The 12,898-nt window shown below is 50.8% G+C and overlaps 1 protein-coding gene across 1 annotated transcript; it reads right to left on the reverse strand.

The window, feature by feature from the left end:
* DYNLL2 (dynein light chain LC8-type 2) lies at positions 6,177 to 12,867 on the reverse strand. The gene is made up of 3 exons (XM_021415882.1): positions 12,712 to 12,867; positions 9,736 to 9,874; positions 6,177 to 8,055 (listed from the first exon to the last, which is right to left on the reverse strand). The coding sequence occupies exons 2-3, from the start codon at positions 9,865 to 9,867 to the stop codon at positions 7,918 to 7,920; spliced, it is 270 nt and encodes an 89-aa protein (XP_021271557.1). The 5' UTR covers positions 9,868 to 9,874; positions 12,712 to 12,867; the 3' UTR covers positions 6,177 to 7,917.

Consider the following 12,898-nt stretch of genomic DNA (forward strand, 5'->3'; position numbering starts at 1 on the left):
GCGTTGCGGGTTCTTTCCCCACCTGTAATTCTGTGTGCTGTAATTACAGTTTGACATCGGTATTTTGAAAGTGAATCACTAGGAACTGGATCGCTCAGCTCCTTTGAAGTTTCCAGGGAAGAACGTGGAAAGCATGGTTCTCTGGGCTGCGTGGGAATCTCCTTCCCTATTGATCTCAGGAGCCACGTTTGACTTAAAATCATGGAGAGCTGTCCTCCCCCAGCTGCAGCCCCAGGGTTGGTTCTAGCTGGGTCCCACCAGGCCTGCTCTGGCTGCCCACCAGAGAATAACTGTTCTGGGAGAATAACTGGCCCATAACTCTGGTCAGAATTTCAGGGGGTTTCTTTGCCAGGGTCTCCAGGTCAGCCCTGCCTCCAAACGTACTGACGCTTCACTTCTTATCAGCATGATTTCAGAGCAGGTGGAACATGTGAATCTAGAAAGATCCTCCTGCCCAGGGAAGCAAACATAAAATGCAGATTCTCCTCCTTGGGATGTTCAGGTACGGAGATGCAGTGAGTGCCCCACCGGCAAGATGCTGCAGTTACCATTCTCCAAAGGCATGTGCAGATTCAGCGCAGCACTTAGCTTTATCTCTGCTGGTGCCAAAGGAGTCTCCCACTGCTTTCTGGCTGTTTTCCCAAGCTGCGGGCCAGCTGACGGACAAACAGTGCTGGCTCCAGGCTTGTTTGCCCCTGAAGGACAGACACAGATACTTGAAATATTTTCCTAATCTCGTTTTCTCATGCAAGCGACTGCTGGCGCTGTCAGGGATGTTGCTCTGTAGCAGGATGGGACATAGTGTGTGGGATGGCCAGGGAAGCCCCCAGCACCCAAGGGCAGCAGGAGGGAGACCACCCGCGCTGCTGGGGCCGTGCCGTCCCATCGGGGTCCCCTGCCTGGCTCCCTAACTGGTTCATCAGGATAATTCCTTCCTTCCAGTGAGGGGCATTACACCTCCTTCCAAATAGAAGTGCTGCACTCTGAGGTCACCCAGCCTTCCTGAGAACCAGGGCTCAGGGGTCAGGTTTCCAAAGCTATTTCTGGGAAGGACTACCAGACTTACTTAACGTGGCATAAATAGGCTGTGCTGGGAGCTACCACTGAGGCTGATGCAGTGATTCAGGGGTGCAGCAGGTACCAGTCAGCTGTGATTCTGCCTGTGCTCCTGCTCCTCAGGCTTTGTCTTCCCCGGATCTGGCAGAGGCTGAGACGTCCCCATGCCACCTCTGCAGGGGCTCAGAATTGCCATCAAGGAACTCCAAGGAGCAGCTCAGATCGCTCTTGTCTGCTGGGAGGGGAATGTGGGATCCAAAATGCAGCAATCAGCTGGGTCTGGGAAAGCGCTGTGCTGGCTGCCAGGGATGCACACTAACCATGAGCTAATCCCAACAAAAATAGGAGTGAAATCATAATTCATCTGCATAATTCATGTGCATAATTTTATCTTTGCTGTGTATTCTCCAGGGATGTATTCTAGAAAATGCTTGCTTTCCCCTCCCCTCTTGTCCTTCCAAAAAGTGCCATAGATACAAATCATTGGAGACAGCGAGGGGTAGTGGCTTTGCTGGGTTACCAAATAAATGCTGGATTTCTCTTGAGCTCCTGGCCTATGTCTTGGCAAGTGATGCAGGTTGAAGCTGTTGTATAGACAAGCAGGCTTGTAATAATCACAGGATTTTAATTGCTTTCATTGTGAACCCTGGCTGCTGACTGTATCTGCATGAAAAACTAACAGTTTGGGCTTGAAAATGCTAAAAATGTTAAACAATAATGGCAGTTAGAGATAATTATAGTTATTCTGAAGCAAGGATTGGAGTTGGACTCCAAGAAGACACCCAGAAAGAACAGAAAGCACTGCCCTGTTTAATACACAGACTACAGGCTGCTTCTCATATGATGTGAGATCTGCCAGTTTAATTGCTTAATGATTTTCTGTAAAATATTTAAGCACCGTGGTGTCTTGAGCCAGCCCAGCTCTGCCGGAACTGCAGGTGTCAGCGCTGCTGGGGACAGTCACGACACAAAGCCCAGGCCTGGCACCGGTGCTTGCTGAGTCACACCCAGCCCTGCGCTGTGTGAGCCACTGTGCACCAGGGACACAGCACCCAAGGACCTCGCTGGAAAGGGCCAGGCTGTACCTGCCCTCAGTCCCTCCGTTTCAGGGGATCCTCTGCAGTGCAGGCCTGGATTGACCCCTGCGAGCTGGTTGATGGGCCAGGTCAGCTGCTCTCTACCAGGACACTGTGGTCCCTTCAAGAAAAGACTTTTAGAACTGGATTGACAAAGAGGTTTTGTCCCTGTCAAAGCATTTTGGGCCTTCCTTAAAAACAAAACGCATTTATTTCTTCCCAGCGCCACGCTCAGGGCTGGGTGCCAGCTGCTGCTGAGTTCAGGCTGCAGTGGGGCCGCATCCCACCTGCACCCAGACCCCAAAACCACCAGCATGAGATCCTGAGCCAGGAACAGAACACGTAACCTCTTGCTCATGGAAAGATGTCTGTGTAAGATGGGATTTCCGTTCCTCTGACTCAGCTTAAGCAGCACAGGGCTAAAGCACAGCTCGCACAGGGAACCTTGTCCCGGCAAGACACTGGGAAACACTTTCTCCTGGTGTGGTTTGGGTGCCTGTGCCCCACAGCAGCCCCCGGCCCACACATACTGGTCAGAGGTGCTGCTGTGACTCTGGGAACAAAGGCCGCTTTCATGATGCGAGTGACTGCTGTGGCAAATTCCTGAGATGTTTTTATGGGCTGTAACCAATGCAACCGGAGAGAAGAGCTCCCAGCAATCTCCTCCCCCTGAAAGCACTCAATTCACACCAGGCTGGGAGGAGGTGAAAGGAAAGGCCACGCACGTGTTGAAATGCGGAGGGGATTGCATCTCTTTCACAGACTCTTTCTACTCACCGGTCACTAAAACAGCTTCTGCAGGAAGTAAAACGAGGCCCTCCAGGGCCAAATGGGGCTGCTCCTGCAGCTTAACACAGTGCCAAATCCTGCTGGGCACAGAGCAGAGCCTTGGGCTGCCCCCAGGCCTCCTGCAGGGAAAGGGATGGGGCCAGAGCACGGCCCTGCAGGGCCAAACCCAAAGCTGCAGCCTGGTGCAGCTGGACACAAAAAGGAGGAAGCCAGAGGCTAAAATCCAAGAGAAAACCATCTGGAGGCTGCACAGGCAATCTGGACGGGTCAGCGAGGACCTGACATGTTTTGAGACAGTGCGGATGCTGCATTCTGCTTTACAGCAATCCCCATCCTGCTCTGCTCCCCACCCAGCACAGTGCCAGGGGAACTCAGGGACGCTCCAGCCCACCCTTCCCAGGGCACAGTGCTCGGCAGGGGCTCATCTCCCTTGTTTCTCCTGTGCTGGCTGCGAGGCCACAGGCGCTCGGTGTAGGACAGCCCCCAGGGGGGCTGGCGAAGCTGCTGACCTGAAGAAAAGCAGTTATTTGTCTCACTGGTAATGAGTTACTGTTACTCAGCCTCAGCTAGATGCTGCCTTAAGGGAAGAAGCATCTGATCATCTTTTAATAAACACAGTTTATCCTCCAGCGAGGAACCTGCAGCTCCCATATCCATCCAGCACTGAGGCATATGGCTTCGGCACAGGCTTTGTTGCTATGAGTCACAGTCTGGCAAAGGGTGTGGGAGGCGCTGCTCAATAAATAGAACAAAGCAGGGAAACCTCGGGTGGGCAGGGATGGCACAGCCCTGCTTCCCGCACCAAGTGGCATCGGCTCTTCAGGATTTACCAGGCAGGGACTGAGCAGGAGATAAAAATGATTTCCATGTTTTTCTCTCTTCATCTCAAACCTCCCACAGAAACACTGCAAAAAAGGAACACGTCCTTCGGGTATCAGGTTTATCAGCAACAGGCTCCTCTCCATGTGCTCGGGAAAGACTAACACTGCAATGCCCGTGCTGCAGAGTGACTTTGTGGGGTGGAAGGATGGAGAGCACAGACACGCAGTCCTGGGGTTCCCAAGAGAATAGGCTGTGATGCCCAGCCCCTGCCTGGGTGCCTGGGGCTAGGAGGATCTCACCATCACTAGGACCCTTCCCAGAGACACAGGCGGATACAGAGAAGAATAATACTGTGCCTGTGTGGCAAGGAGGCAGGGCTGGCTCCTGCACCTTCTCCAGCTGCTTTACACCAGGTTCCCTCCATAGAGAAATGAATCCTAGGTAATGAGCAATAGCTACGCACATGGAACACAGCCACCAAAAAAGTAGCCTGTGCGGTCTTCAGTGCCACAAAAGTGCTTTTGCAAGGCCACATCTGGAAGAAATACTCTACACAAGAAATTTAAAAATTTGGTTCATACAAGAAAAAAATAATGTGACACCCTCCCCCACCATGAACCAGTTACCCGCAGCAAATGCACACGCACATCTGCAGACGTCGGCCTGAACCCACAAGCAGCAGCCAGCAGCTCAGGCCCTGCTGCCATCAGATGTTTTCTGACTGCCCATAAAGCAGAATGGTAACATGTACTGAGTTCACATTTAAACAGCACTTTTTCTCCAAACATCTGGAAGCAGTTTCTTTCTCCAGATGTTTCCCCCACAGATACATACCCTCCACTCACTGCTCCAGATCCAGATGTTTCCAAATAGCTCTGTGTTCTTGCTGAGACTGAGCGGGCATCCCAGCTTGCTGCTGGCCTCTCCAGCACAGAGGCAGTTAATGCTCTGAGGCATAATGCAGGCCACCTGCACATGGTGGAAACTGGAGACGAATGTGGAGCACAGCAATGGAAAAATTCAAAGCCAAAAGCTGTGTCAGACAGCATCTGGGGAGCACAAGGGAAAGGCAGTGGAACACAAAGCTCTGTGTTAAAGCCTCAGCCTGCTGCTCTCAGCTGTGCAGAGGCAGGTGAGCAAGGCTTGGTTTCCCTGCTAGCCTCATCGCTAAAGGTGCAAGCTAGAACTTGTTTCTTAGCCTGAAGGGGGACTTCTGCTGCAATGACACATCTAAGAAAGCAACAAACTCATTTTCTACTTGCACGTGTCAACTCCAAGGCATGCCATCCCTCCAGGATTCCACTTTCCACCATGGACCAGCTTACAGCAGCATCACAACCCTGGGATGTAACTATACACACTGAAATATGCTTCCCCATTGACAGAATAGCCCTGGAAAAGTTCATCGGGAGTTCAGATCAGCAGCCTCCTGTGCTGCAGCTGGCATTCCTGAATCAGTTTTTAACCATTAAGATCCCCATGCACCATTAGGGATCAACTTCCCCAGCCCCACAGGGCTGCAGATGTTTTCCTGGAGCCGCAGCAATAACTCAGACCCAGCCATACCAGGAATGCAGAGCCTCAGCACAGTTTAGCTTAAACTATAATTCCAGCTAAAAGGCTCACTGGGAATGCAGAGGGAGGAGCAGCACTCCCAGCTCCTCCCAAATATAGAAACCTCCTCTGCTTTTCAGCACTGTCAGGTGCAGGTTAGACAGGCTGCCTGTGTGTAACAAACATACTGCTGCTTGCTTTGGAGTTCTGCTTTCAGCTCATTTTATAGCTGCTTATCATAAGCCTCACACTCGTCTGCAGCTCAGCTTCCCCTCATTTTACATGCTGGTGTTACTGTCCTGCTGCATAGCTGTTACACTGTTGGAGCTGGTAAGAGCCCACAGCTTTGCCAAAGTATCAGGGAGGCTACACGCTCAAACTTTGGCTGGCTGGAACAAGCCAGGGAGGCAAGGGGAGTATTAAACACAGCAGCTCCAGGCAGCTGGCAACACTTCCAGATTTTGCCTTGCTACGACGCACAGAGAGGAACCCAACTTTCCTGCAAAGCAGGGCAGACACCCGAGTACATACAGGAGCCAGGACCCGGCTGCTGCACTACCCCCAGTCTGTCTGAAGCCATTAAGAGGTCAGACCTAATGCCTTCATATCTAGGTTACTTGGCACAGAAGCACCCATCAGGGCTGCAGCAGGATGCTCTCCCCTCCATCTCTCCTTCTGGCTCAGTGTTTGAGCCAGACTGGAGCTCAGTGCCCACACAGATGGGCCACATATGCTCCCCGACCAAGTTTCTTGCTGCTTCCACAGAGCTGCCTCCTTTGGGTCATCAGCATCTTCCAGGGCAGAGAACTTGTCACTCACCTTCTCCAGATAAGAGCAGTTTTTGCTTCAGACAGCTGGCAATGAAGAAACTAGAGGCTGTTTAAATGTGTCAATTCACCTTTAATGTTTGAAAAAAATAAATGGTATTTGAGCCATTGCAGTTATGAAGGGAACGTATCTTGCTCCACAAGAGACCGTGAACAGGTTCACATTAGACTCATGCTTGGAAAAAAACAAATCCAAAACATTCTTTCAGTTCAAGAGTGGAGTTCTCAACAGACAAGACCACAAGAGTGCCCCAGACAGCCCAAGGCACGTTACCCCAGTGCAAACATTTCCATCAACATGAAGTAATGACAGCTACATTCTTTCTAGTTACAACATTGTTCTACCCATATTACAAAATTAGGCATACTTTGGATTTTGCACAGAGACAAGAAAGACTTTTACTTCAGGAAGTAGTCAACCTGGGTCATCCAGCCATTTCACAAAGAATAGCTCCCTTCACTCTGCCTTCCCACCCCAGCAGTGACCTGTTACCAACACCAAATTGGTCCTAGAGACACAAGTTAGGCTCACAAGCCCAGTGATATTGCCTATACATTAGTTAACAAACCAATAGATAGACTTTATGACAAGCACTAAATATTTACTTGCCATCACACTGTCCTTCGGAAGGATTCCTCCCACCCAGATAAAAAACACTTCCTGCAGTTTAATCCAAGAGTCAGTACATACTAAGACAACATCACTGCTGAACCTATTGGAGACCAAGACATTTTTCTGCCATTGAAGCAGATGTCACATGAGTTTCCTTCACACAAACATCACATGTAAATATAACTTCTTGGTACTGTGCTTTAAGAACAAAAGCAGATATCAGAACATGGAGGACAGTCCTCCAGAAATAGCTTATCAGCTACAGAAATTAAAAAAAGAGACAGTGGCCACTTACAAATCTTCCACATGACTAGCTTGTTTTAAAGGAGAGCATCAAGTTAAGGCAGTGTTGAGACAACTGGCTAAAAACATGCCAAATAGGTTGTTGTCAGTAGTCACCAATTTGATATCTACTCCATTTCAGGGACGGGCCATGTGGCCAACTTTAGATCTCAGTATCGAGGTCTAAAGACTTCAGCCAGAGGCTGCTGCTTGCTGCAGGAAGCAGCATCTCAAGGGGATGCTTCTTGAAGTCTTCTAGACCAGGCTGAGGTACTTACAAGCCTAGGTCAATGTTTCAGCAGAGCCAAAAAATACAGTGATGGGTACTGAAAGAACACTGAGGGTGCCAGCTGCAAGTCTGTTTTTAATCACAGTCCAGGGTGGAGTTCAACATGTGTGAAAGCCACATAAATAAGAGCCACCCCACCAACTTTCAGGTGGATTAAGTACCTGCGCTGAGGTTACTAGGAGAGCCAGCTCTCTACAGTCTGCAGGGTGGGTACAGGGGCTCACACTGGCTTTGCTCCTCATTACAAGATTAACAGTCTAGTAAAACTCCATAAGGAAGTCAGGGTCTTTTTGGCCTGCCCAAAGAAGTTTTCCCAGCCTCAAAGAAGGAATTACCACTGAGGGAGCTGTTGTGGAACAGTTTTATTTCTTACCACGTAAAGGCCATTGTTTAAGCATTTACAGGTTTCCTAGTGCAATACAACCAAAAAAAAGCAGTAACAAAAAAATGCCGCCTTCTTCCCAGGCAACTAAACAGAAGTAGAATTTTACTGCAACATATACACATTAAATATAGTATACAGTCCATGCAGCGGCATAGCCATGTTAAGGGGAGTCGTGGCTTCAGCCATCAGTGCATTACAGTCCAGATTTCACTTGCTCCTACTTCCTATCCAGACTTGAAGAGAAGAATTGCAACCTGACCCAAGTAAAAATAGATGAAGTGCTTTGTCTCATGTGTTACGTAGCTGCCAAAGTTTCTGCCAACAATGCAGTGCCAAGTTGGGTTGTATTTCTTGTCAAATTCCTGAAGAAACAGAAGAGAGGCATTAAGGCCAAGAAAGCCCACATGAAAATAGCTCCAAGCACAAATTCTTAGCTGGTTCTGTTCACACTAACTCCTCTCCTCCCACCTGCAGCATCTTTAGATTTCCCACAGCAAGATACCATTGTATTAAGTGAAGAAGTGACTGACACGAGCCAGGCCTCTGCACAGGCTTGTCTGAAGGATCCAACACAAGCAAATTATCTCCTGAGATGTGGAACACGCATCGGCCTCGGGCAGAATGAGCAGACGTAAGAGCTCTCCTCGGTACAGCGCTATACAGGCACTTCATGTAGGCTAGCTGAGGGGAATATTTCTATTCTCCCATTCCAAGCCTACTCACAAAAAATAAAAAAAGATTTTGGCATGTCTGCTCTAGCAAGACATTTGAGCTTAAAGGTCACCTAAATAAAGGAAGAAGTCTGGCTTATGCAGTTTGGGACACTTCTTCATCAAGAGGAGAATACTCCAGTGAAAATAAGCAAGAAAATTCACAGGACACAACTAAGACCTTTGAGGTAAGAGGTGAGCAAAGGAACACTAGTCTATTAATTTTTAGTCCGTTTAGCAGGTGTGAGAGCATTAAAGACCATTTTCTTCCCTCTAATGCATAACACGCAGGAACACCCTTCCCTCCCCCAGACAGAGCCAGAAGAGCACAATGTTAAAGATTAAAGCAAGTGTTAGTCCTCAGACAGCAGCAAGAGTCTCAGCTCCTTGCAGGTAACCTTTGAAGTCGGTAAAAGCTTTCTTGCCAGGGCATGAAGGTGCATCAAATAATTTCTCCCAGCACTCTTAGGATATAAAGGCCAACTTTTTGGATTCTCTGTTGCATTCACTCACTTTGCACACTACGTTGCCTCAAGCACTTTGAGATAAGTCTTGCCTCTTCAGATCAAAGTGATCTGAGAAGTCAGGAGACATCTTTGAATCCATTCGAGCTTAGATTACAAGCAAGGCCCAAAAGCTAACCCTGGTGCCAGGACTGCATTACCTACATAATATTTTGCGCCTTCAAAATGACTTTGTCTGGCCCTTCAGAGAAGTGGCTACAGAGGGAACTGACAGATCCCCAGATGCTGTCAAGCATAAGACAGAAGTTAATGGGCTCCCACAAACAGGGAAACATCTTCATGAGCCAGGGGAACTGCCTGCACTGCCTTTAAAGCAGTGTGTTTGTACATCCCTGCCAGGCAGAACAAGGCTGCATCCTCCTCCACGCCCACCACCTTGGAGTCTGGAACACTACAAACAGAACTGCTCATGCAGGGCTGCCCACTTGTGTGAAGCTTCGGAGTAATCCCATCCTGCACCTGTACTGCCAGTCAAGCAGAAGCAGTCAAGCAAAAGCAGCAGCAGCATTTGTGGAGCAAGCCCTAAACAGAGGCTGCAGCCAGCTCTTCAGGCCAGCAAATTCAGAGGGAAAACACTCAAACCGCTCGCTCCGAGTGGCAATACACCAGGCCCTGCTCTACCACAGTCTTCCTCTGACCTTGGAAAAGTCACTCCATCCTCTTGGGAATAGCAGTGAAGAAACAAAGAAAACATCTTCTCCTTCCAAACACTGAAGTATGAAGTCTCAGACACTCAGGTTCAACATACACACATACTTAAGAGCTGCAGGAAGTCTAAGCCAGAGCAACCCCCTCATCCCTTATTTACCTTCTTTATATATGCTGCAATGTCCTTTTCTATGTTGTACTTCTCCATTGCCTGTGTGGCACAGTCAACAGCATCCTGCTGCATGTCCTCGGACATGTCTGCATTCTTGATGACAGCCTTTCTGTCAGACATCGTGAACCTAAGGCAGAACATAGATCCCTTTAATCTCTTTCCAAGAAAGGAGAAGCTGCCCATGCATCAGAGGTTGTCCTTTATGGCAGGCTGCGTCACAGGCCAATACTACAAACTCCCTTTTACACCCAGTGTGAGTTTATCAGGGAGCCTATAGCAGTCCCAGGGTAAGATCCTTTACAGCTGGAACACTGAAGCATTGGCAATGCCTGGAGGTTAGATCAGAGATAGCCCAACATCATCACCTGCATCAAACAGGCAAAAAAAGCTGTGTGGGAGGAGACGAGATCTGCAGAGACAGAGCCCTCCTATACATCAATAGGCTACAGCCAAGTCTGCAATCCAGGTGCACCAATGGTTTGGAGGCTCAAGGGCTGACCCCAGACCACCCGTACCCAGCAGCAGCTTGCTAAGCATGACAACAGTACCAGTGCTTTTATTTTGCCTTTGATCAGTAGCTACTCTTGCTAGTTCCACTTGGAATGAAAATTGTTCCACAATCAGCTTATCACTTCAACACTGCTGCTAAACCCCAGACTTCAGCTATTTCCACAGGACAAAGCCAGTCTGACAAACCAGAAACACCATGGTACAGTCTAACAGGGGAACACGTTGGGGGAAGCCAGCTGCTGCTAGGGCCATGGAAAAATAACTCCAGCCTTTCCTCCCCTGCCTGTAGATCACAGCACAGGTGTGAGGCCAGCACACTAGTACTGCCCATCACCTCTAAGAAACCAGGAAGTGGTAACTTGAGCTGAGCATTTAACCTCCTTCACTATGAGCCAGTTGAGGTGTTTTGCACCAGGCACTGAGCCATTGACATGTAGACTTACCACAGCCTTCCTACGAGGCAGTCAGCATTGGGAAGTCTCCTAGGTGCAGTTCATGTTATCCTAGAAAGCAGGGTCTTGCAATCCCAGGCCTACAGCCTTTCTTGAATCAAGGAAAGGAGCCCTGTGCAGCACTGCTGACACACTCCAACTCACACTCAGGACACTAGAGCCATCATCCCAGGGAGGGCCCAGCCAGAAAGCATGCATTACCTGTGGGGCTGGTCAAGCAAAGGCCTATGCTGAGAAGAAGCACTGCTGCTCACTCAGCAGCAGCTCTTACCAGAGCACACTAAAACTTTGTGGAATAAGCTCCTTACTGGCAAGAAGTACTTCCAATTAAGCCTGCAAAACACCCATAAGTTTATTAGATCTTTCTACAGTGCTGTGAGCCCATGCAATACTACCAAGGATGTTTTGAAATAGTGAAACTACACATTCATAGCTTTACCAGAGAGTGAAGAAAATCTGCTGCAATGATCACTTCCTGGAACAGTCCCAGAAAACTGAAGGAGTAGCTTTGTTACAGCAATTAAAGGAGCCTGCTACCCAGAGAGAAAGAGAACCCAGTTACATAATTGCAGCCCTACAATTACAATACTTCAATTCTTTACTCTGTCTGTTCTTGAAGTCTTCTGTTGCAACCTTAATTTACGCTATGTAGATGCAGTGCTTAATAGAGCACTGCTATTAACGTACACTCATAGCGCCAAGAGGAATGACAGGAACTGAGCTCAGACAGCAACAGAGCACACGCCTCTACCCCTCCTCTGGAAAAGCCACTTGCAGTCAGTTTGTTTCCCTCTCTGCTGCAGTTTGAGCCACCAGGTTCTAGCGTGGGGCCTAGAAATCCTAACAGGGCAAGACATGACTCAGAAGAACCAAGCCAACGGCCTGCAGATTGGAGTTCATCATCCAGGGGGCTGGCAGCCCCTCGGAAGAGTCTTCTTCTGCATGTCCACCCCACAGAAGACTGACATAGCAGAAATTCACTTGTGGACATTTTCCCAGGAAAGCCTTTTCAGGGAACACCTGGCCTTCACATGTCTCCAGCACACAGAGTTCAGAGGACATCTACCATTACATAAGCAGACATCGAGCGACCTGCAGAAAGCATCTTCTCTCTTCATTGTTCAGGCAAGGAACATCTCAGTGCAGAACCGTGCCTCCAAAGGCCAACAGCACCACAGTAAAAGACCATCATCCTTCAGGAGAGCTGCAGGTGCCGGCCAGCCTGCCCTCCCGAGCACCACTGCTCCAGGCACAGCAGCCTCCCGAGGCCAGCCACGGTGGGGCTGCAGCCGGCCCCCTCCCCACACACCCATCTGAGCACCCACAGCCGGGGCCAGGCCTCAGCGCCCTCCCCGGGGCAATACAGGAGCCCTCTCTGCAAGGCAGCCCAGCATACATCGAAGCCTTAAGACACAGCCGGCCCTCGGAGCCTTGCCACCCGCATCCTGCCCTCTTTGTGAGGAAACGCAAAGCCCCAGCGCCTACCAAGGCGGGACAGGCCCCGAGAAGGGGTAACGGTACAGCTCTAAGAGCCATCCCTTCAGAACGGGACCTGCAGGGAGGAGCAGACCACCGCCTCAGCAGCAACACCGGGGCAATATGAGGCTTTGGGAAGGGGATTAGGCCCGAGCAGGCACCCAGAGCACTCCTGGCAGGACAGCAGGACGAGGCCCGGCCCGACCCCCAGCCCTGCAGGAGCGGCCACGGGAGCGGCGCGGCACGGCCCCTTCCCCCAGCGAGAGGCGTCCCCGCCGCCGCCGGGAGCCGGAGCCGGGCGCAGGCCGAGACATCGCGTGACCTTCACCGGGGGGAGCCTCGGGGGCGGCGGTGACCTTGCGCGGAGCGAGGCCGGCAGGAGCCGCCGGGGTAGGGCGGGCTCGGAGAACCGAAAAGAGCCGCCCGGAGCCGCGACCCGCCCCGCCGCCACCGCACACATGGACCGGGCGGTAGCGGGCGAGGCGCGGCGCTTCCCGCAGCCCCAGCCCAGCGGGGCATCGCTCACCTTCACAGTGACAGGGCCAACCGGGGAGAGCGAGGCACGGCACCGAGGAGGAGGTGGGAGGAGGCCCGAACCCGCTCGCCTCTCTCTGCCCGCTCAGCTCCGCTCCGCTCCCTGCGCCGCGCCGAGCGCTCTGCGCCGCGCCGCCGCGCCGCGCTCAAATACCGCCCCGCCCGCTGCGGCGCGCGGA

The sequence above is a fragment of the Numida meleagris genome, chromosome 18 (genome assembly GCF_002078875.1).
Source record: "Numida meleagris isolate 19003 breed g44 Domestic line chromosome 18, NumMel1.0, whole genome shotgun sequence".
Classification (NCBI taxonomy): domain Eukaryota; kingdom Metazoa; phylum Chordata; class Aves; order Galliformes; family Numididae; genus Numida; species Numida meleagris.

What these genes read in the sequence shown, in the direction of transcription:
- DYNLL2 (XM_021415882.1), bottom strand. Translation starts at nt 9,867, where the DNA reads ATGTCTGACAGAAAGGCTGTCATCAAGAATGCAGACATGTCCGAGGAC. An exon ending in TTGCAGCATATATAAAGAAG is followed by an intron (nt 8,056 to 9,735) that starts GTAAATAAGGGA and finishes CTGTTTCTTCAG; the next exon opens with GAATTTGACAAGAAATACAA.